This window comes from Salvia splendens, chromosome 2, assembly GCF_004379255.2.
Source record: "Salvia splendens isolate huo1 chromosome 2, SspV2, whole genome shotgun sequence".
NCBI lineage: Eukaryota > Viridiplantae > Streptophyta > Magnoliopsida > Lamiales > Lamiaceae > Salvia > Salvia splendens.
In genome coordinates, this window is record NC_056033.1 from 28,345,141 (window position 1) to 28,369,878 (window position 24,738).

The 24,738-nt window shown below is 39.9% G+C and overlaps 2 protein-coding genes across 3 annotated transcripts; both read right to left on the reverse strand.

Annotated features, from left to right (window-relative positions):
* Positions 1-228: 228 nt before the first annotated feature.
* Positions 229-3,660, reverse strand: LOC121763735 (ERBB-3 BINDING PROTEIN 1). 2 transcript variants are annotated; one of them, XM_042159812.1, is made up of 10 exons: positions 3,505-3,660; positions 3,310-3,415; positions 3,126-3,210; positions 2,888-3,037; positions 2,651-2,804; positions 1,224-1,439; positions 987-1,123; positions 818-909; positions 565-744; positions 229-482 (listed from the first exon to the last, which is right to left on the reverse strand). In XM_042159812.1, the coding sequence occupies exons 2-10, from the start codon at positions 3,398-3,400 to the stop codon at positions 403-405; spliced, it is 1,185 nt and encodes a 394-aa protein (XP_042015746.1). In that variant the 5' UTR covers positions 3,401-3,415; positions 3,505-3,660; the 3' UTR covers positions 229-402. The 2 variants fall into 2 exon arrangements, with proteins under 2 accessions (XP_042015746.1, XP_042015738.1); XM_042159804.1 differs by lacking the exon at positions 3,505-3,660 and having other exon boundaries at positions 3,310-3,497.
* Positions 3,661-12,528: 8,868 nt separating this feature from the next.
* On the reverse strand, positions 12,529-16,040 carry LOC121763746 (chlorophyll synthase, chloroplastic-like). The gene is made up of 15 exons (XM_042159825.1): positions 15,773-16,040; positions 15,616-15,660; positions 15,412-15,500; positions 15,191-15,278; positions 14,761-14,846; positions 14,577-14,663; positions 14,440-14,505; positions 14,284-14,367; positions 14,136-14,197; positions 13,717-13,792; positions 13,564-13,626; positions 13,374-13,455; positions 13,219-13,295; positions 12,999-13,046; positions 12,529-12,878 (listed from the first exon to the last, which is right to left on the reverse strand). The coding sequence occupies exons 1-15, from the start codon at positions 15,885-15,887 to the stop codon at positions 12,813-12,815; spliced, it is 1,134 nt and encodes a 377-aa protein (XP_042015759.1). The 5' UTR covers positions 15,888-16,040; the 3' UTR covers positions 12,529-12,812.
* Positions 16,041-24,738: the final 8,698 nt, after the last annotated feature.

Genomic DNA, 24,738 nt, shown 5'->3' on the forward strand with positions numbered 1-24,738 from the left:
GCTTAAAATGTGCTTATTTTTATGAAAAGGAGGACAACAATTAAACGGAAACCTAAATCGCAGTAGTATAATTTGCCATTTTTTAATTAGTATAACTAAAGTACTAGAAATATCCAAAACCAAAACCAAAACCAAAACCAAAACCAAAACCAAAACCAAAACACACCCACCCCCCTTGTGAACAATAAAATATGACACGAGCCAATTAGACTATACAACGGTAAGGAATTGAACAAGGTTTTTCTTTTTAAATAAATTATTGCAGTATCAACTAGTCCAAAAATAGAAAAATGGACTATCGCAAGTCTCAGTTACGAGTAACATTTCATCAAAAAAAAAACCATTACAACGGAAGGGCCAAAATTTCATTGACAAAGTACAGAGCACAAGCGGGAATTCTCCTCATTCTTGACTGGTTGCGCTACTTGGAGCCTCGTCCATTGGCTCAGCTTCGGTGTTCTCTGCTGTATCACCTTTCTTACCTGCAAAAATATTGTTTGTATGAAGAAATGAATTTTCAGTGAAGAATTTGAATCTACAGAAGCTAAGTGAATGCAAACCAACCTTTCTTCTTTTTCCCTCCACCTTTCTTTTTCGATTTTGTGCCCAATGCTAACCAGGCTTTGATCTCAGGATCATCGACTGTTTTTGTTGGTTGCAGCTCCTGTAGAGCATGTGAGGTGACTCGATCTGACCCATTTGGCAGAAGCAAAACAGTGAACTTGATGTGTGCAACCAGGTCACCTGGAATACGCATTACGACATGAGCACATAAGATAAATTATGGAAACATTTTTTAGAGTAAAATAGTTCGTACCAGGCTTCTCGTGAAGTACAGGATATGGCTGTAACAAATCATGGTTGACACATTCTACTATACCCAATCGAACACGCTTCTCTTCCAAGGCCCTGTGTGACAATTCATCCCACTCATCATCTTCACTTAGGAACCTCAAGACTCTAACAATTTATACTGAACAACAAACCTTGCAGAGAATGGCATGATCGGGAACTTCTGGCTGATTTCACTGAATATGAACCTAGATGCTTTCATCTTTAGGAGATAGTTCTTGTCAACAGCCCTTTTATATATAGTTGTTTGTTTCTCATCCAGCAATTTCGGCTATAAGTTTAAAACAAGATGGTACGATAAGCGTCAATTAGGAAACAAAAAGAATAAAGGTGAAATGATATGTGAAAGAAACAAGTAGCAACATGTATACCTTGCCTTCACCAGTACTTGTAACAATGTCAATGGCATACACCTCATTTTCCTCGAATTCAGCATCATCAACTCTGGTATCAGGGCCAGTGGCACTTAATACAACCTTATTGCCATCAATCACGAATTGTTTCATTTGATGACTTAGTACTCCTTCAACAATCTTGCAGTCATAAGCAGCAGCAACTTTTTGAATGGCCTCGCTGACATCTTTATTCTACAAATAGAATGAAGTGAAGAGTTAATCTCAGAACCTTTACCCATCACAGCTATACAAATGGTGGCCTAAAACTTTTGAAATTATTGATAATCCTGATTACCACATGCTATTTTACTCCGTAGAGAAAGGGAAAAATGACGTCTCTATCAGTGTAACTATGACTATATAGAAATTCACGGGATGCAAAGATCCATCACTCATGGTTTTTGATCATCATGTAGAGAATCATGTTTACCCTTAGACAATAACTAATACTAAAGCTATAGGAACCTCTTTTGTTGTTTAATTTTGGGGGAGCAGGGAGGTCAGTAACAAAAGCCACACAACTTAATTGGGTTAACCAAACTAAATGCACAACAAAAGAGATGGTTATTGGGGAACTCTAGCTATCATGTTACCAAGTACCAAGTGCATCGCTAACTTATTAGAATGGGCGGGAAGTAAGCACCAATTTTCAATATGGATGACAGGGAAAGAAGCATTTATTATCATATCTCAATTAGATGAGCAAGTGGAAGCTAGTAGTTGGAGTAATATAAGGACTTTGACTGCAATTAAAACCCTTTAAATACATTCAAGAAATATAGCATTCACAGATACTAATCCGGGGGATCAGATCCTCTGCTGTAATTAAAACCCAGCATAGGCTGATGTGGTGGATACGACAGCCATTTTGATCACTCTCCAAATCTTTCTGCCAAATAAAAACCGCAGATACTTTTTTCACATTCCCTATCTTTCCTTTGTCTTTCTCCTTATGGACATAGAAACTGTATGCATATATTATTGCATTCCCTATCTATGTTTCTTCATAATACAAGGATAGACTTAATCACAAAATTTACTTCAAGAATTCCCGGCAAAGAACACCTACCAATTGCTCGATGAAAAGAATAAGAGAGAAGACATTTATTTGGGATTGAGTTAGAAAATTGAAAATTTGCTGCTATAATCAAAAACCATATTTAGACGAAGAGATTATGAAGTTTCCATTATGTACGTGAAGAGAAGTAGGAGGGAAAAGAAATATTTGTCAAAAGATAGAAAATTTATTAAAGGAAAATTTGGAGAGTAAACGACGCTGTAGCCTCCACTGTGTTTTAATCAAAGCAGAGGATCTGTTCCCCTAATCCGGTCACCCAACAACCAAAGTTAACACAGAGAGTACATAAAAAAGCACAAACGAATCCTAGGAGAAGAATTACTACCTTTTTACCAGGCCTAACAAGCCTTAGCGCAACCTCAGCAGCCGTATTCGCAGCAGCAATAACATCAGCTGCCCTCCCAGTGACTGGCCCCTGCTGAAGTACATGGGTGTGTGCAACTACAGCAATAAAGCCATCAATGTGACACCCCATATCACTGTAGATAAACAAAAACGCATTACTAATATATCCAAGATGATGTCAATAAAATCCATTTCATAAAGCTAGAAAAAGGCTCACATTTTCACAATATCCCCATCTTCCAATACAGTCTCGTCACCATTCAATGGAGAAAAATGACAAACTGTATTATTCACTGAAATGCACGTTGGGAATGCAACCCCCCTTTCAATCTTCTTCTTCACTTTCTTGTACATGTTCCCCGTTTGCCTATCCCACCACACAATTTTAGACGAAATTCACAGCACAGCCGAAATCCTTCAATTCTAATCGAAGAAAAAAACCATAAATTACTCACTCTCTGATGAACGAGTCTGCTTTTTCACAAAGGTCAACAATCTTAGCATTCGGCTTGCATTCAGCCAACACAAGCTGCAGCGCCTCTGCGTTTATTCAATCGACATTTCATTCATTCATCGGGAAACTAAACTAAATTAAATTAAATTAATCATCACAAGAGTGAAATTAGAGAGATGAATTACTGTTAACAATTTCAGCAGCGCCTTTGTATTTTGTGACTACTTCGGAATTGGTGAGATCCAACTCCTGCTCCTCTCTTTCTTCATCCGACATTGTTTCGCACTTCCGCTTCAAAGACGACATGCAACAACAACACAACGCGATGAAAAAGATATAATCGTCGAGCAATTTGACAAAATTTGAAATAGAAAGTTTACCAATTGAGATTTCTCGGGAGCTAAGAATTAGGGTTTAATTAGTGAGTGGGAGAGGGGTAGGGTTTGAAGGCGGCACTGAGGTTTGTGAAATTATCTAATTTATATGAAATCGATTTTGGCGTTACAACTGAACTGTACAACTTTTTGTTTTATTCATTTTTCTGTGTGAAGGTGAAACATCATTGCCTTCCCTTTTCTTTTCTTTTCATTTTTCAGTAGCTATATACTCCCTCCGTCTCGGATAATTCGTCTCATTTTGACCGGGCATAGATTTTAAAAAAAGTAATGAAAAGTGAGTTGAAAAAGTTAGTGCAATGTGGGTCCTACTTTTATATATTAGTTTTATAATAAAATGAGAGTAAGAATTAGTTAGTGGAATATGAGGTCCACTACCAAAAATGGTAAAAGTGAAATGGGACAAATTATGTGAGACGGATCGAAATGGAAAAATGGGACCAATTATCCGGGACTGAGAGAGTAATTAATTATCATTATTTACATACCAGACATAGTAAGCGAAATGTATATAAGAATTAATAAAAGAGTTTTATTCTTAAATTTTGCCATAATCTTTTATATGGCCGCTGTTTTTGAAAATTATTGTCACACATCTTTTAATTTTGATATAATATTTTTTAAAATTTATTAATTCGAAATATTATTTAACTTTTAAGACTATTTTAGTCCATTTCTTTTATATGCAATCATCTCTCTCCTTTCTGTTCTGTATTTTTTTCTTATTCCACTATTTTAAATTTATATTTCTTTTGCTTCTCCTTTAACTCATGCATAAGGCCATCCACAATAACCGCCCAGCGACCGCCCAGCCGAGCGCCGGCGCTGGGCGGTTCGCTGGGCGATCTATTGCAGCCGCCCAGCGGGCGATTGGAGAGAGAAATCGCGCAGCGCTGGGCGGTCGCGTGGCGCTGGGCGGTCGGCTGGGCGGTCCGTTCGGCGCTATTGCAGCGTCCGGATCGCCCAGCGCACCGCCTAGCGCGAAAATTATTTTTTTTTTCCGAAACACTATATATACGCGCTTTGCTCGTCATTTTCATTCGCACCACTTGTTTTAACGAGTACTCTCTCTATCTTAATTTCTGTTCAAGATCAACAACGGGAAATGGATCTCAACAACGAGCCTAGTTCCGGGAGTAGCGGGTCACAAACTCCGACGATCTCTGTGGGAAGTGGATGGGGTCAGGTGCCTGGGTACTACAACATGTACCCGTGGCAGCAGATGATGCCCGGGGCCCCAATGGGGGGGAGTCCGCCGGGGGGGTTTCCGCCGATATCGGGGTGGGTACCCGGGATGCAGATGATGCCCGGGGGAGCACCGGCGACACAGTGTACTCCGGGGGTCGTACCGGCGACACAGTGGACTCCGGGGGTCGTACCGGCTACACAGGGGACTCCGGGGGTCGTACCGGCTACACAGGGGACTCCTGGGGGGTCCCCGGCGACGGCGGGGGATGTCTATCGCCCCAGTTTTGATTTTTCGACTGGGTCTTCGCACACATCGACCCAAACACCCTTGGGGTTTGATAGTTTCTCCTTAGATGAGTTGGGGTTTGATACTCTCGGAGCTCCGGAGACTCTAGTTCAAGGTGGGGGGGGCAGTGCCGGGGCGTGGCGCCCCAAAGAAGAAGGGCAAGAAGAAGGTCGGCGAGTCGTCGCAGCCGGGTGAGGAGGAGGTACGGAGGAGGTGGACGGACGACGAGAACGCCGCGCTCAGCAAGGCGTGGGTGAGTGTTTGCGACGATCCTCTCGTTTCGAACGAGCAAAGGATCGTCAACATGTGGGGCAAGATAGCAGCAGCCTACCAGAGATTTTGCCCGGAGGGGAGGCCCCGCAACGGAGAGGATTGCCGGAAGGGCTGGAACCGAATCAGGGCGGCGGTCTTCTGATTTTCGGGTTTGTACACCAACGCACTCCGCATGATGAGCAGTGGCCAAACGGAGGATGACTGCAGGAGAATAGCGGAGAAAGCCTTCCCACTGAAGGGTTTATACAAGGACTTCACCTACTGGAACTGCTATCTTGTACTGAGCGAGTCCGAGAAGTTCCGAGTAGGTGTCGACTCTGGCTGGCCGAAGAAGCAACGACTGAACTACACCGGCGATTACAGCGGCAGCAGCGGAGGTTCCCACGACCTCCCCGAGACGACGCAGGAGTTCCCCACGCCGCGTTCGGTCGGTGGCCGACCTCGCCCGATTGGGCGCAAGCGCGCTCAGCAGGCGGCGAGAGGGAACACCGGGGCTTCCCAGGAGGTCCAGTCGGCATCCCCCCTTGGCCAATCCACCCAGGAGCTCAAATTCTTCGCTCGCGCCCAAACGCGCGCTCAGTTGATCAAGACGATGGCCGAATGGCGGGTGGCGACGGATCCCGTGTAGAAGAGCGTGCTTCAAACCTTGCTCATGAGCCTGCAGGACGAGTTGGAGGCTATACGGAGGGAGACCGGTGGCGGCGGCAGCGGCGTAGGCGGCGGAGGCGACGGCGATGGTGGCGGCGGCGATGGGGGCGACGGAGGCGACAGCGACGGAGGCGGCGACGACGGAGACGAGGAGTGAATTGTCACTCTTTTTTATTAATGTATTTTTTTTAAAATTAATGTATTTTTTTAAATTATTGTACTTTTTAAAATTTTAATAGTATTATTAAACTTTTCCCGTATATGTCTCGTAAATTAAATTCCGTATATTGTGTGATTGTTAATTATGTCATTTTATATAATTGTTATTAGTGATGTGGCTATTGATGTGGCTGGGCTATTTATGATGTGGCTAGGCTATGGCTGGGCTATTTATGATGTGACAGGAGGATTTTTAGTGCTGATGATGTGGTAGTGGCTAGGCTATGGCTGGGCTATTGCTGGGCTATTCCTATTGTGGATGGCCTAATACTGCATAATACGCAACTAGTATCATCATTCATGTTATGCAGGGGTCATAATATAACTTTTACGTATTAATTACATATTATAATAAGTTAATGAAAATAAGAACTGATATTATTACATTAAGTTTTAAAAATTTGTACAATAATATTTTACTATTAGATAAATAAAAAAATATTTCAGCTAATTTAATGAAATTAAAAAAACATAAAAAATATTAATTGAAACACTTTAAAATATCTAATACAAACAGGACAATCATGGCATACTAAAACACAATTAATACAAATTAATTAGTGCACAACTTATAACACTTAATTAAACAAAGTTCATAAGTGAAAAACAAAAGAAAAAAAAATACACATAAATAAGAATATAACTTCACAAGATAAAATACTCATAAGTTTTGAAAAATTTTCTTATAAGCAATAACACTAAAATGATAAGTGCTATCAATATTATTATTATAAACTAAAATCTTCAAATTTTTATGACTATTGATTCTTATCCATAAACATTTAATTGTCCGTGGATAAAAATAATCCAACATAAGTATTCGATCAATTTTTACTTTTGTTAATGGTAATTGCATATTCCGTAGAAATTCTAATGACAACCTTGGATTAAAGAGTATTAAAGACATTTTTGGAATCGAGACTTAAGAGCATTAGCAATGGGGCGCCCTAAGGCGCGCGCCCTAAAGGGCGCCCTATAGGTTTTACTATTGTTTAGTTAATTAATTTAAATGTTTTCAAAATATATAATGCAAACTAATTAAAAAAGGCAACGATTAAATAAAAACCGGCGAAGACTGCATTGATTAAACAAAAGTTACACGATTCAAGTTGGCTAAAATCTACGAAATTCCCAACTTCCGGCGCAGCTCATCGATCAACCCCCGGAGGTATTCGGCTTTGGCGGGGTCCGTACACTTCTCGAGGGCCTTGTGCGTCTGCAACAACGTCCGCGCCATCGAGGTTGTTGCCAACTCCACATACGCTGCGGCCGTCGGGACCGGGATCGGCAATGGGGCGGCGACGGTCGAGGATGATGTCGCCATCGCTGTCACCTTCCCCTTGTTCTTCGCAGCCTTGACGCCGGGAGGACATCGGTGTGCCGGAACTCTCATCCTCCGCGTACGTCTGGTTGAGGTTCACCGGACGAGTTCCGCTTTTGCTGCTCGTGTAACCACCAGCTTCAGTGGTCTTCGTCCTCTTTGTCGCACCAGTGTGCAGAATCCAACTTTGTCCCTCAAGAGAGCCCAGATGTTGAAATGCTTGAAGTCGCCGTACATGGACTGGTACGACAACAGCGCTCTATCGCGCACATCGCTCAAGCTCTCGCCGCTTCCCTGCTCCCTCGAGCACTTCTCGTACTTCGCCGCGAACAGGTTGACTTGCTTCTTCACCTGGTCCCAGTGCTTGCGGAGCTGCTCCCTATGACGCTTGTACGCGCTCGACGGCTTCGCCTTATTGTAGCGCTCGGCCATGCGCTCCCAGTACGCAAGCTGCTTCTGGTTGTTCACGAATACCGGGTCCTCTGAAATATCCACCTAACACCTCGCCAAGACGAGGGTTTCATCCGGTTGGTAGTTCGTCCTCCCCGGGGGCGTACTCTTCATTCGTTTTCGGAGGTGGCACCTTGTACGCCCGGTGCCGGATCCGCTTTTTTCTGGAGGGGGCCGGCAACGGCGGATTGGGTGGCGGTGGCGCGGCGGGAGGGGGCGACGGGTCGGGTTGGAGATGGCTCTATGTTAGACAAACCGTACGAATCCGTATTGAATGCGGGATCGTACTGCGCGTTGGCGTCGAACGACCGATATTCGTCGGGTTCTGTACCCGGCCAACGGGCATCACCCTCAAACATCGGACTATTGGGACTTGAATCCATTTCGTAGTAAATGTGAGTTTCGAGAGTGGAATCGTGAAATGAAATGTTACAAATGAATGTGGGGTAGAAGGTATTTAAACAAATTTTTCGAATTTAGCATTAAAAAAAATAAAAAAAGCGTGCCATCGGGCGCACTATCGTCCGCGTCGCCTACAATGGCGCGGACGATGGCGCGCCCGATGGCCTATCGGGCGCGCTTCTACCGCGGACGAAGCATACGGCATGGGCTTAGGGCGTCGCATCGTCCGGGCACCCACAATGGTGCCCGATGGCGCGCCCGAGGACGATGGCACGCATTGGGCGCGCCTTCGGGCGCCCCTTTGTGGATGCTCTAATGCCCAATATTCCAAAACAAGTTAACCTGAACACGTAATTATTAGTTGGGTACCATTACATATTCAACATATCCTTCAAAACCTAACAAAAAATACAACGAAAAATTGGTTCGAATTGGCCAACAATAAGAACATTGAGAAATCTCTGCACTATCTACATCATGCTTGCAAAAATTTGCTAACAACACTAACATCAGATATCTTCCTTGTAATGATTTACATGTCGTCATTCTCTAAATTCGACAATTGTCATAAGCCGACTAAACCGGTCAATATCAGCCGTAAAATCAAATAAATCTTCCACAACATTCGGACTAAAACCGATTATGAGATAAATCAAGGATGGATCCTTTGCGTTGAACCGTGTTAGAAGCTAATCTATAGCCTACTAAATATGCGTCTTGTATGGATGATAGGTTAGTGAGCAATTCCTCGGTCAGTGAAAGCATTGAAAAAATAATTAGGAGATAGAAGTCATGTGAAAAAGTAACCCGAACTAAGATAGTTATTCCCCTTTATTGTGTTAGCCTCGAATGTACTTTCTCGATCTATTTACTTTAGCCATTTGTTCAAACCTTTAAACTATAAATTTAAATATAAAAATGAGACTTTTATTAGCCGACACATAAAGTAGTTTTCATTTAATTATATCCCAAAAAAATATGTTATTTGGTATTCAAGTTCATTTTATAATTTTTAATTACGCAATTTTAATAATCTTATATTACTTGGAAATTAAAAGCGGTCATATTAAACTTCCCAAATAAAAGTACAATTATTTATTTGGCAAACAAATTAGATGACCAAATTATATTGAACGTATCCCTATAATAATTATGCTTGGTTTTCGTGTTATATGAAAGAATGAAATTACTCATTTTTATAAATCATGATTAGACGAGGTTTGTTAAAAATATAACTCTACTGGCATCATTAAGAAATAAAAAATGGAAGTAAAATGGAGATTTAAGGTAAATAGAACACAAAAGTATGATGATGCCACGCAGGTACGGAGATAGCATAGGCCAAGCCGCCGCTCCAGCGGGGGCTTGGCCGGTGCCGCCCTCTTTAGAATCGCCAATAGTGATTTTGTGCTTTATTTTTTTTACAGAGACAGAAAGCTTGAGAAAGAAGATGCTGCAGGAGAAATAGAGGAGACAGAGTGAGGGAAGAGAAATGACGGTGTTGAATAGGAAATATAATTATGACCGTGGTAACAAAGATAACATTTAAATCCCATTTCTTATTTTGTGTGATTATTAGTTTAGGAATATATTACTAATATTTGTTATTCTTGAAAAATGTTTCAAAATCAATTACCGTACTATTCAACATTTTACTAGTATTATTTTATTATTTTTAGGAGTAATATATTGTATCAATTAATTTATTTATTACTAATATATATTTAGTAATTTCATTATTTTTATTTGTATAATAACATTATTGATTAATATTTTGTACTATTATTCATCTCATATTTTATTTTTGGACTATCCAAATACATATTTATTTACTATCTTTTACTCCCTCCGTCCATGAAAAATAGGACACATTGTCAATGACACGAGTTTTAATGTTGAATTGGTGAAGTAAGAGAGAAGGAAAAAAAGTAAGAGATGAGTAATGTTAGTGGAATGTGAGGTCCATATTATTAGTAAGAGAGAAGTAGTGTTAGTTGAATGTGTGGTTCATATTATTAGTAAGAGAGAAGGGAAAAAAGTAAGAGAGAAGTTATTCAAAACTTTCATTTTATAAATGTGCTCTATTTTTCGTGGACAACTAAAAATGGCAAATGTGCTCTATTTTTTGTGGACGGAGAGAGTATTAGTTTAGATAAAATAGATTTCACATTTTGCTCATATTGTATAAAACTACTAGTTACTAGTATATTAAATGACAGACGTTCCATATTTTTTTCTTTTTTACCTTTATAAAAAAACACTTCACACATTGCACACTCTACACGCATGCTACGCATAAAATAAACATACTACATGCACTATACACAAAGTATACATACTACACACATTACACACAAAACACACAATACACACATTTTACACAAAATACACACACTATACATAAAATAACACACTATACACACACACTATTCACAAACTGAAATTTCAAATTTGGTTCAGTTTTTTAGGTTTTTGGTTAGTTCAGTTTAAACTTTTTGAAAATTTTAATTTTTTGAGTTGGTTCGGTTTGGATCGAAAAGTCTAAAAACAAAAAAAAATCCAAAAATCGAATGCTTGAAATGCATGTAGTGTGTGCAGTGTGTGCAATGTGTGTAGTGTGTGTAGTGTGTGAAGTGAGTGAAATGTGTGTGGTGTGTGTAGTGTGTGAAATGTGTGTAGTATGTGAAATGTATGATATGTGTGTAGTGTGAAATATGTGTAGTGTGTGAAATGTGTGTAGTGCGTGTAGTGTTTGAAGTGTGTGAAATGTGTGTAGTGTGTGAAGTGTGTGAAGTGTATGTAATGTGTGTAGTATGTGAAATGTGTGAAGTGTGTGAAATGTGTGTGGTGTGTGAAATGTGTAGTGTGTGAACTATGTGTAGTGTGTAAAATATGTATAGTGTGTGAAGTGTGTGTTGTGGATATATAGTGAATTTATCTAATTTTATGACTATTTGGAATTCAAAATTTTCTACTTTTGATATGGAAATCAAATTGTGGAATTGGAAGATTTGGAATTGCAATTCAATTCCAAATCCAAACATTTTTGTGATACTAAACATTGGATTTGGAATTGAAGGTTCCAATTCCAATTCCAATTCCAATTCCAATTCCAATTCCAATTCCAATTCCACACCTCCAATTCCATGGTCTCAAACACACCCTAAAATCCAATTAGATCGAGATAGTAGTACGTAGTTCTCTTTAATGGGAATTGGATAGCATATTATTCTTAGCTATGAGGTTGGACCTTGTAGTTAGAAGTGGCTACCTTCAGGCCATATTTTATAACTGCATTCATTAATCCATCACCAACCAAATTAATTGAGTACGAAGTTGTCATTTCATCTGGTTCAAGGACAAAATTAAGTCTACAACTGTCTGTTACTTTACCAAATTCTATTTAATTAATGTGCCGCCTCCTAAACTATCTTCCTCCGAAAAGAAAGTCTTTACTAGCTAGTAGCATTTGTAAATTGCACTACTCACTCCGTTCCATCTAGGATGAAACGCTCTACATTATTCTCTCATACTTTACTTTTTCTCCACTTTTATTATTATTAGGATATTATTTTCTTAAAACAAATGCAAAAAAAGAAACATATCATCTTATATGGGAGAAAGGAGTAGTATAATTGTTAATAAAGACAAGAATCAATAATAATGAGGATCAAGAAAATATCTTCCATAATTAGAGTTTAGTTATGAATCAAAATAGATCAGGACAAAAATAAATGGATTTTTGGGGACTTTGTATCATACCATTTTTATAATTTTAATGATGTTCAAAAAGTTTATATTCGAATTTTGGACTTTCTTATATAGAACTGCAATTCCTTTGAAGGTGATACATCTCATTGTTAAAGAAAATAATGAGTTAAAATTCCAGCCACCAACTCTGTCCTTATTGTAAGACTAGTATTTCAGTTTATTTAAAGAAAAATGGTGGATCGTGTTAGATTATTGATTTGTGTTTAAAAGTAATCACTAATTTAGTAACAAGAAGATCACACAGTACGTAATATAATTCCAGTTACTTAAAAAGGATGAGTTCAGAACTCATCGACGACTTCTATACAAAGAGGAACTTCAAGCTGGCAGCATCGAAAGCCCGTGCTGTGGTGTATATAACTACACACAGATAGCATGGACAGGTAAAAATGCTGCTTATTTACAGGAACCTTCTATCAAACAATAACCAAAAAAACGAGTCGCTTGGATGGATCTGGATATTGTTGACTTGCATCAAATTTTCAATCACGAAAATGTAGCGCAACTTACAAAGGATCCACATGATAGTTTTCGAATAATATTGTTGATAGTTTTCGAATAATATTGTTATCAAATTTGATAAAGGGCCCTATAACAAGACTGACATGAAGTTCACTCTACAACAGGAGAAGTAGATCCTGCTGCATAAACAAGACCTTTCTTCTACGAGAACGAAAATAACCTACTAGATAGTCTATAAAATTCAGGCCGAGACTGTTACCTGGATTCATCGCTCTAAGACGAGCTAGTTGCTAATGCAGTGACTAATAGACCAAGTATAAGAAATGGCTGTGCACTAGCCTGAAATAGAATATGTAGCTAATCAAATACATGTACTAAATACACAAACGTTCGGAGGTTCAACTGCTTTTCATGCTTGTTATATTCATGAATCATACTATACGAAGAAATAATATCTACCTGATACTTGACATCATATTTCACTGGGTCTTTGAGGAAGTACTTGAACTGTGTTAGATGGAAGTCAAATTCACTAGTTAGAGCAGCATATGACAGTCTAACAGAGAAAATATGCAAATATATTGATCATTATCGAATTATAAACATTATTTCCCACTCTAACTTAAGGAATTATTCAAGGAATGAATCCAGAATAAAGATCGGTCTCAACCATCACTACCTGAAAAAATACTTGAGGGGCGATTAACCCTAGAAGTGCTAAAGCATACAATGGTTTACCAGAACCTAGAAGATATCCTGCAATGGAAAAAACAGAAGCTTGTCATGAGATACCTTCACCAAAAGTTATCTTTTGAGTTGATAGTAAGCATTTACCAGCCACAGATATCTGAGTTATGTCGATAGCACCAACACAGATCCATTTTGCAGTCTCGGAGCCAAAAGCCACTGGGAGCGACTGTATATATTGAATTAGTAAGACTACAAGTATTTGCTTCCCTGAATCCAAGTATGTATGTTCATCAGGATTCCATGCAAATTTATCAAACCAATCTGTAAAAGTTACCTGCAGTCCCATTTTTCGGTCTCCTTCAACACTCTTGAAATCATTTACAATTGCTATGCCCAGCTAAGGTTCAGAAAAGCAGAATTTATGTAAGAGTTCATCTCAATTAAGAAGCACATAAATGCAGAGATAGAAAAAAGAGGTATCGCGTACACCGGCTATACTGTAGAGCAGTGTTAGAACAATAATGTCTGGTGTAAGGGTTCCAAACAACGCTTGACCAGCCCACCTAAGATTGATATATTCAAAGTGTTAAGTAGCATATGTCCGAGAATTTTGAACATTATACGACATACAAATGAGTTTGACATAAATTATGACTATTATGTCCGGAAAAATTGCACTCACATCTTACACAAATGATGAATTACACATTAATTTCAAATGTAGGCAATTATTATCCACAAAAAAATAAACCACTGACTAATTAACTGTTCATTCCAAAGTGGCGACTAGTCTTCATTGTATATTTAAACTCCACACTTAATTTCACTTTTGAAATACTTGTATCTATCCAGAGAACTTTAATACTTCCAACACACATTATACAAAACTCAAAGTTGAGAAAATACCAAGGCAAACTAATGTAGCTTGCTCCTAGGGCGAAATTGCCGATCCATCCATTTTGTTTTAGCTGCAAAACAGGAATTCTACTTATTCATCCCTCTCCAAAATTTCAAACTTCAGTGTATAAATTAAGGTCGAAGATGAGGTGAACACCTTTAAGGGTGGAGCTGAATATATATAGGATAACAAGGATCCGCCAAGGGCAAGGTAAAATATCACTGGGAAATTATGCCCTGCCTGTATAGAAAAAGCAATTAGGAAAGATTCTACATCATTTGAAAGTAAAGAACTATCCTTTTGAAGACCTACCCACACATCTAACAGACCAGCCAACCCAAGGCCTGCCAGGAGCAGCACCCATATTTGTGTAATCACCTGATGATATGTATTTAGTATTGGAGAACAAGATCATTTCATACCACAGAACAACTTCATATGTAAAGTACCTCATTCTCAGATACTGCTCCTGATGGTATTGGACGATAGGGCTCGTTGATAGCATCGATCTCTCTATCATACCAATCATTTATTGTCTACAAGTTGAAATACAATAAATACATAGACAATGTGGATACTAGAGCAGATATAGAAATTCCATAATTAGCAACATCTAATTAATATCGGTAATACCTGTGTATAACCAGTCAGGCAAGGTCCAGACATAAGCATGCAAACTACTGATTTAGCTACATCTTCCGGAGTCCAATGGAAATTGCCTGTGAGAAAGTCAGGGTAATTGCATAAGATGCAGACAGCACTAAATATGTTATATCATCGTGAAAATGGATGGTTAACTCATTATTTGAGGATTAAGGAACATAATTATTCATTAAATTTCAGTTTATGCACACTATATGTCAGGCTTTTGAAATAAGCTTATGACACAACACAATGACTACTATTAACTGCCTGCACCAGTAAATGATTATATATACATGACAATACGTGAGGAGAATACACAGTGCAATAAATCTACAAACTGTAGCAGGAGTAATAGTTAATATGAATTGGTCCCAATGCCAAACTCGCATTATAAAACCCTGCCAGTGATAGAAATTACCCGATGCAGCAGCTCCACAGACTACACCCCAAACAAGAGGAGGCCATGTAACAGGTTTCATCAGCTGAACTCGAATCTTCCATTTATCCTAAAAATTATCACTAAAGTGTATCAGCAAAAGACCAAAAAATCAAGAGAAAACTCCCGTACTCTATACAACACTCATTGCCTCCAATCTCAGTATCAAAATCAATAAATCCACAGTTCATAAATAGACTTACAGTTTCCTGCTTAGCTCCTTTAATACCGAGAATCTGATTAAAGCTTGAACCCTTATCAGCCGGTGCCTTATCTGGTACCTTGGCTCCAACTACCACACATCAACCAAAAAATCTCAACAAAACATTTAAACCTAAATCCATATGCAACCAATTTAAACCATTCAAAAACACATAAAAATAACGAAAAAAGTAAATTAACCATACCTTTGTCTGTATCGGTCTCAGTAGCTCTAACTACAAGTCTCCGCACTAGCAAACTCAATGCGCACCAAATTAGTACATAAAAGACTCAGAGAAGATGCGCACAACGCAATCGCTCAAAACAGCAATCAAGTATATTTATTTGGAAAAATAAGCTTACTATGTACGGAAGTAGAGCACGGATTGACCGCCAGCCGTCGATTTCGCTGCGAATTGAATGCACCGTAGTTGGAAGATAATTGCAGTGAAGAGGCTGAGTTGAGTAGAGAAGCCATTGCAGAGAAAACGGGAGAGCTTAGTGTTCCGAACTTCCGATGATAAAACTATAGCTACTTTATCGTTGTTCTGATTGGATAAGAGTCCGTTTGGGCTCTACTATGAAATTCTAGCCCAAGTAGGCTATTCGACTATTTCCGGCAAGGCCAGCTAAACAGTAGATTAATTAATGAGAAAACCTCTTTATTCATATGGGTTTCATTCAACTTTAGGGCATCCACAATGGTACAGGTGTCCCGACGGATATCCCCGGGACATCCTAAAAACATATTCTGTCACGTCATAAGGACTTCCCACTGCACTGTCACGTCATAAGGACTTCTCACTGCACAGTAGCGGACATCCCGACGGACTTCCCACATTAATAAAAATTCTCAAATTCACCAAATTTAATAATTTACGGAATTAAATAATTTACGGAATTAAAATTAAATAATTTACGGAATTTAATAATTTACGGAAATAAAAATTTCATTAAATAAAAAAAGAAAGGTACATTTCAAAAAAAACCAAAAAAAGTACATTTCAACAAATAAAAATTTCATCAACGACGACCCCTCCGCTGCCATACTTCTTCAATTATATCGTTTTGGAGTCGAATATGAGCTTGTTTTTGGCACATGTCGGCAAATGCACGGACTCGCTCGACCTCGTCATGGGGTATACACATACGTACATTGCCGGTGGCAACGCCGTGGCTTGGACCCGCAACATCAGCATCATCATTGGCCAAATCCGTCAGTGCTGGACCTTCATCTTCGATAATCATGTTATGCATGATAATACATGTGTACATGATATCGGCGATGCTCTCAGCATACCACAGCCGTGATGGACCCTTCACTGCCGTCCATCGACTGTGGAGCACACCAAATGCCCGCTCCACATCCTTGCGCGCTGCCTTCTGACGACCCGCAAAATATACCTTCTTTTCTTCTGTTGGGCATCTGATCGTCTTCACAAAGACGGGCCACATATGGTATATCCCATCAGCCAAATAATAGTTCATGTTGTGCTGGTTGTCGTTGGCGACGAAATTGACGGCCGGACCGACGCCCATGCACTGGTCGTTGAAAAGGGGCGACGACTGGAGGACGTTGATGTTGTTGTTCGACCCGGTTACTCCAAAATAGGCATGCCAAATCCATAGCCGGTAGTCAGCTACCGCTTCAAGGATCATCGTGAGATTCTTGCCCTTGAAACCCGTAATGTACACCCCTTTCCAGGCAGCGGGGCAGTTCTTCCACTCCCAATGCATACAATCTATGCTGCCTAGCATCCCCGGAAACCCGTGCCGAGTCCTATGCATATCCAGCAGGGCCTGACAATCTTCGAGGGTAGGCTTCCGAAGATACCTATCCCCGAATATCTCCCTAACGCCTTGACAAAAATACTTAAGGCAATCGCAGGCAGTCGTCTCGCCGATGTGGAGGTACTCATCGAACATGTCGGCCGTGCCTCCGTATGCCAGCTGCCTCATTGCTGCAGTGCACTTCTGAATTGGCGTGTGGCCGGGTTTACCAACCGCATCCTCCCGCACCCTGAAATACCCGTATCGACGCTCTAAAGCGCCCACGATACGCAGAAAGAGCGGACGATGCATCCTAAAACGTCTCTGGAACACGTTCTCCCCAAATCGTGGCTCAGGAGCGAAGTAATCCTCGTACAACTGACGGTGTGCAGCGAGGTGGTCCCGGGGTACTATAGATCGACGATGGATGGGTCGAGGTACCACCGGCGCCAAGGCCGCATGTATCTCCCTCTCCGCTGCCTCCCGCACACGTGCATGAATTCGCCTCATAATGTCATCATACCCCACCACTACCACCCGCACCAAAACCACTACCACTACCACTACCAGCCTTTCTGGATATATATGAAACATAGAGAGAGATACTCGTTAATACAAGTGGTGCGAATGAAATGAAATTCAACGAGCCGTATTTATAGAATTTTTGAAAAAAAATATAAAATAATCTGGACGTCCGCGCGGACGTCCGTGGGGTCAACGCAATGGCGGACGTCGCGAGAACGCCGCGAAACTCCGGTGTCTGCTGGGGACGTCCGTATCCGGTCACCTTTGCACAATGGCGGACGTCCCGCGCGGACGTCTGGCACGCCGGTCGGACGTCCGCCGGGACGGGCGCCATTGCGGATGCTCTTAAACAAACTAGTGTTAACACCGATGCTATGCACGGGCCAAACGATTTTGAAACAGATGTTGAACAATAAAGAAAATAAGATGAAACTAAAGAGAATAACAATGGTGTTTATTCTCAGTGAATAAAAAAAATACACCTTGATGAGTAGTACCACTATCACTATAATTATAGGACACTGAACAGATACCCCAACGTCAACTACACAAACAAAAATTATACTGCCTCCGTCTCAACTAAGGTGGTACTGAAATTTTGGGCACAAAGATTAAGAAATTGTGTTGAATAGGTTAAATGAAAGTAAAAAAAATAGGAAAAAGAAAAAAGCAGGAAAGAGAAAGAGAGAGTAAAGTGGATGATGAAATAAAGTAAGAGTGATTGGATATTTTATTTTTTGCCAAAAAGAAATAAACTCTTTATAAACTTTCGCGATTTAGGAAGAATTAAGAAATTTGCACGACTATTATAAAAATGCGAAAACAATAGAAAATCCTATCAACTACAATTTATAATTATAATGGTAGAGAGTTACAATAATAATGATCACAAAAAAAGTTGAACTTCTAGGCCAAAAAATATCATCATATTAAAAACAGCCTAATTAAATTCTTCAGGGAAGCCCACATAAAAAACAAATGAGAACCCAAATATTTCCATTAATCTGAAACGGGTCCAATACATAAACTGTTTTTTTTCAATGGCCCAATTTTGAAAAAGAAGGAAGGAGCCCAAACGATATTCATTAAACTTACTCAATTAACAATAACAAACTACAATTAATCAATATAATTAATCAACATTATGATTTAATAACATAATTTAACGAAAATATAAATAGCAATTTTCATTCTAAGCACCGACATTACGACTTTGCAGCTAACCGCAACAAACGCCACCGGCGACGGCGAAAAAACTCCACCCCACAGCAAATCGGCGACGAACACATCTACTCCCCGTTCGAGAGAAAAATCATGGAAGATTCCATAACCATTACCAAATCGACAAAACCCTAAATCGATCTCCATCTTTTACGCCTCAACCGATAAAATCGAAGAAACAGAAGCCGTTTATGGAGTTATTTTCCTCCACTTCTGCGAACTTCAGCCCCTCAAACACAAAATCTGCGACGAAACCTAAATCCTCTGAATCTCAGCGCTTGACCAGAATCAGAGAAATCGAAGTCGTCTACGGCGTTATTTTCCTCCACTACTGCTAAATTAACAGCTCAAACACCAATTCAGCGCTAATTAGTTAGTATATGAACTTTTAAAAATTAGCCATTTTATCAAAGGTTTCAAATTTTATGTAATGGGTGCACATTAATTACTACACCTACTATCATTTCTATCATATATGTATTTATTTTATATAACCTATTTCAGCAAAGTAAGCATAATGTATATTACAAACAATTAGAACTGCTTTGAAGATCAAAGCAGATGTTAATCTTTGGTGGATAGCATATCATAATTATAATGATTTACCAGATTATGCAATTATATGTACAACTAGATTTCAATTAATTACTGCCTCTTTCTCCATTTTCTTTAGAGAAATGAATTTCAAGGTTTAGTATGATGCCCACTTTCTGTCATTTTCTGCATCTCAATATTATGTTCACACATATTGACTATATACCGTTTTTTTTCAGGGACAAATGACAAAGAATGTAAATAATGGATCACAAATAGTATTTTTTCAAAACTGCATTATTATATTTAATTTTTCTTAAAAAACATGAATTTTATAGATATTTTTAAGTTGATAATCATGAAAGGTTTTAAATATGCATTTAACATGTGAAATATATTTCTTTTTCAATACAATGCATTGAAAATTGAAGAGTGAATCAGACAGTTTTTGAAGAATGGAATATATATATATATATATATATATATATATATAGGGTCATGATAAAATACAAACCCCCTAAGATACAAACTATGCAAACTCTAATCCTACACATTTATATAATATAATCTACGGTTTATATTAGATCGTTAATCTAATGTCAACATTACCTATTTAATTGCTCACTAAGGGTAATTTAGAGTTCTAACTAAGCTGGTCACATAATTATGCGTGTAGTTGTGATTATAATCCCGTTGGTTACGCCAATTCAACATTCATCCCCAATTGACTTTTCATCTCTCCCCCTTTCCTCCACTCGAAGGCATCGACGATCGACCATTCTCAATTGCCGAGCTTCAAGTATCCCAGCCCACTGGAATTCCTCGTCAGTGTTGTCGCGGCAAAATCTCCGGTGAGATGTGTTTTACGAGGAGAGCGGGTCAAGCGGCAGGAGAGTCTTCCGGAGGTAAGGTTTATGGCTGAGTATTAGGGTTTTTAGCCGGTGACATTATGAACCTTTGGGTTTTTTGCTTAGATTGTGTCAGGCACTAGATTTCGCTTTATTTTTTCATGAATTGCGAGGTTCAACATGATGCATGTAGTGAACCTCTCAGAAAGTGGTGTCATTTTTGTCGGAATTTTTGGTAGAAATTGTGTTACTGACATTTTGTATAGTATAAGAGCATTTGTTGTTGCTGTTTAAATCTTTGGTTTTGGGGATGATGGTGGAGGTTAGGTTTCCGGCTGTTGACATTGTCGACTGTTTTGTCGATTTGGGTATTTGCCGTTGACATTGTTCTCCGCCATTGTGTTTATCCAGCTAGTTTGTAATTGTTTGGCGGATCCTTTTTAGGTTTATCAAGGCTTGTTCTGGTGGACAGGTTTTAGAGTTTGAGTGACATATTGTATGTGTTTGGTGGAATGGTCAGATGACCTTGCTTTTATAGTGGTTTTTATTTAATGCCCATGGTCATAATACGCATTTCTGGGTGTTGATGTGCGTTCTTGCTATGTTTTCATAGGTTTTCATTTTTCTTTATGTTCATTTACGTCACTGACTGACGGTTGTTATTTGATCAGCGAAACGTCTACGAAAAGGGAAATCTGTAGACGATGGGGAGTCGAATGGGAAGAGGACAAGGCTGGCAGCAAAGCCTTCAACAGCTGCTGTCGGCGTCCCTGTACCAGTCAAGAGACCTCAACTGAGGATCAAGAGGACCACTCGTTTTTTCCAGCGCATCCTGAAGTCGTTGAACGAGAGGCAGAAGACTGCTGTTAGGCAGCTCGGCTTCGGTGGACTACTCGACTATGATGTGTCATTTGTTCCGGGAACATTAGTGTATTGGCTATTAGAGCATTTTGACCACCAACGGTGTAGTCTTATGCTTCCTAACGGTGTTGAGGTAGCTGTTGGCACGAAGGACGATGAGCTTATGTTTGGTTTCCCAAATGGTGGGATTACGATTGATCGATGCGACAGAAACACAGGCATGAAATACCTGGAAACCGTTCCACTTGGTGATGAGGCTGATGTGAATGCTATGCAGACCAAGGTCCTAGAAACGAGGCTGCTACAAGAAACTGAGGGGGGCGCTCTTTTTAAGAAAATATTCCTGTTACTGCTGGAAACGGCTCTCATTGAGACCTCCCCTTGTGGCTATGTGAGACCCCCGATTGTTGGCATTCTCGGAGATTTTTAGAAGGTAAAGAAGCACAATTGGTGTAAGTATTTGCTAGACAATCTGTTGAGGACGCACGAGCTATGGAAGAATAACAAATCGAAGGTTTTCAGCGGGCCAGTAGTTTTCCTAGTGGTATGACGTTCGTCTATTCAATCCATGACGTTGAATTGTTGAAGTTATGTTGACATGGTTTTGTGTGTGAATAATTATTTGTTGTTGAGATTTGGGGTTGAGCACAATTTTTTTGGTTTTTTTTTTCTGATTTTAGGGGTTAGTGATAACAATTTTGATGAAATGATTTTGTTATTTTCTGTAGTCCTTTTACGTCGATCGAGTAGTGTATCGCAGGAGATGTGTGGCACGTGCCATTCCTAGAATAAAGGGGTGGACGGCCGAACTATTGAAAGAGAGAGAGGAAGTTGAAATGAAAGAAGCTGATTTTGGGCTTGGACGAGTGACTCCACAGCTGGATGAGAATGACATGGGTGGTGCAGAAATGACAACAGAAATGCAAAGGCCAGCTGATGAAGATGTTGCTGATGCGCAAGATTCTGGAGACTTTGTTGAACCGCTACCGACTGACCATGGTGAACCGTGGTCCACTAAAGATGTTGTCGAAGAGATATATACGTCGGATGAAGTGGTGTATATGAGGGGTGTTTGGGGGGCAACCAAGCACATCGGCGATGGTCTGAAGATGCTTGCCAAGGAATTAAATAAAGCTCCGCCAGAAATCAGGAAGAAGGACAGCTTTAGAATAACTTGTGACACTCTCCGGAGGGCGTTTAGGTTGGACGATAAGGACTTTGACCCTGTGGAGTCAATGACGCAATCACAGACCGCGAATTATAGTACAGCTGAAGACTGGTCAGAGTCCTTGAAATCTCTGTTGGACGCGGCTGATAAAATGGAAATTCTAGAAAACAAGGACGATTACCCCAGCTTCAGCCTTGGGTTCGATACCAGCCAGGTTAACTATATATCATACATAGATGGCTGTTATACAAACACTTCCAAGATAACATGTATGTTGGTATACTTAATCAAAGTGTGATGTTGTGTACATTGTTGGATGATGACGCTAGACAACCTGAAACAGAACCTCAACCTGAGGCAGACAGTGCAGCACGTTATGAAGAGGTTTGATGGACACCGTTTTTTGTATTTTTTGTCTTTTATTTTGATTGCTTACTACATCATCCTATCTTACTCTCCATGAAGGGAGATGCGTCGGAGTACGAGCTTAGGGAACCAGCTGACCTTTTTTTCAGTGGGGATGATATGGTATCCTAGGAAGGGGAGAGAGATTACACTGGCGATTTGGGAGGTTGCGGACTGGATTTGGGTGATGCCGGTGACATTGGAAGGGAGTTTGCAGACAAAGAGCCCGTGGCTAATGTGCAAGTAGGAACGGTTGTGAATGAGGAGAATGCAATCGTCGTGGCTAGTGCTATTGCGCGTGATGTTGTGTCGGAGGTAAGCAATTAAATATCATCAAACTTGTTGGCTCTAATGAGGGGTATTTACATTTGCCAACAATTAGTGACGTTGTATACTTCCATATTTTCAATGATCCAGAACGACGCCGTAGACGTAGCCGTTTGCTCTGCCGTGGAAGTAGTCCTGGAGTTAGGTGATGCTGCCTTCGAAACACAAATAGATACGGTGGGTGCTGATGCATGTATATTATCTGTACGTCGAGATGCAGAGACGAATCGTGCACAGGGCACGTATGCTGAAATACAACCTGCTCCAGCAAGGAGACTCAGACTCCCTACCGGGAGAAGAGTGGGTGCAGCATCAAAGCGTATCAGCCCAACATGGACTCAGGAAGAGAGGGATTGTTACCAATTCCTTCTTGCGACGCCCCACATGTGGACGTAAGAAAAAATTGTTATGCACTTTTGTTGTTTTAATCAAAGTGACCGACGTGAATAACCTATGGTTGAAATGTAGGGATCATGTTATTTACGCTGACGTGGTTATGGAAGTTACTAAAAAGAAGTTTAGCTCGTTGAAGCCACATGAGGCTGTACACCCTGAAGTTATCGATGTTTGGGCTTCTTATCTGAATGGCGTGGGGGTGCATAAACCAACACAGAAGCCCAGAAGATTGTTTGTCACAACAGCTGCGACAGTGAGTGTACTGTTAATGTGATGTACTTTTTTGATTTTGGCTACTGACAATATGTAACGATTGCAGACATACAATGTGGTTGAACGGAGCACTAGTTGGGAAAAATCAGATGTCGAATTAACATTCTGCGATGAAATAGATGGGCAATTCAACGGTGCTGGAACGTTTGACATCACACGTTATGATTTGGTACTTGTTCTCTTGATTAACCAAAAGCAAACTCAGTGAAATATGAAAAGCTCATAAATTGTATTGTCGTATGCAGATTTTTTTCCCTATATATTCACAGAGACATTACTATTTGGTGTGCTTCTCATTGAAGACTGGGGTTGCCGATGTTCTAGACCATGTTGTGCCCGAGAACGGTACTCCAGATCGGGCCAAATATGGGATTGACCTGGACCTACTTGTAAGTTTACTATGACGTTTAATTACATAGCTCTATTGAAGTACCGACTCTTGGATCCATATCATGACCTTTTTTGTTGAAATGTCATCACGGAATGTCAACCACCGAATTGGCAGATTGTCATCGCAAACTATATCAGATAAACACGTTGCATCTGTTTAGACATTCGTTTACATATGTTGACATTGCATCTGCTAACATCTCTCATCGCATCTGTTAAAATCTGTTTAGACATTTGCTTACATATGTTGACATTGGAGAAATATGTGCACTGTGGTGGTATGTGGTGGTAGGTGTCGACATTGGTGGTATGGGTTGACATTGATATGAATTCATCGTCTGCTGCAATATGTTTACATCTGTTTACACATTTGCTTACATCTGTTTACGTTTGTATCTTTGTTTTGTCATTGGCTATTAACATTTGGATTGCATTGACATTTAAAAGTTTACACAATTCTTCAATGTGCCAAAGCTGACACAAATTATCTAACTTAGCCTCTGCACTGTTTTGCAGAGGGATTGTCTTGCTTTTTATCTCAAGTCAAAGGGATTCAACAAACTGACTGATCTCATAATCAAGGAGCGTAGCATGCGCTTGCTGGAATTGCC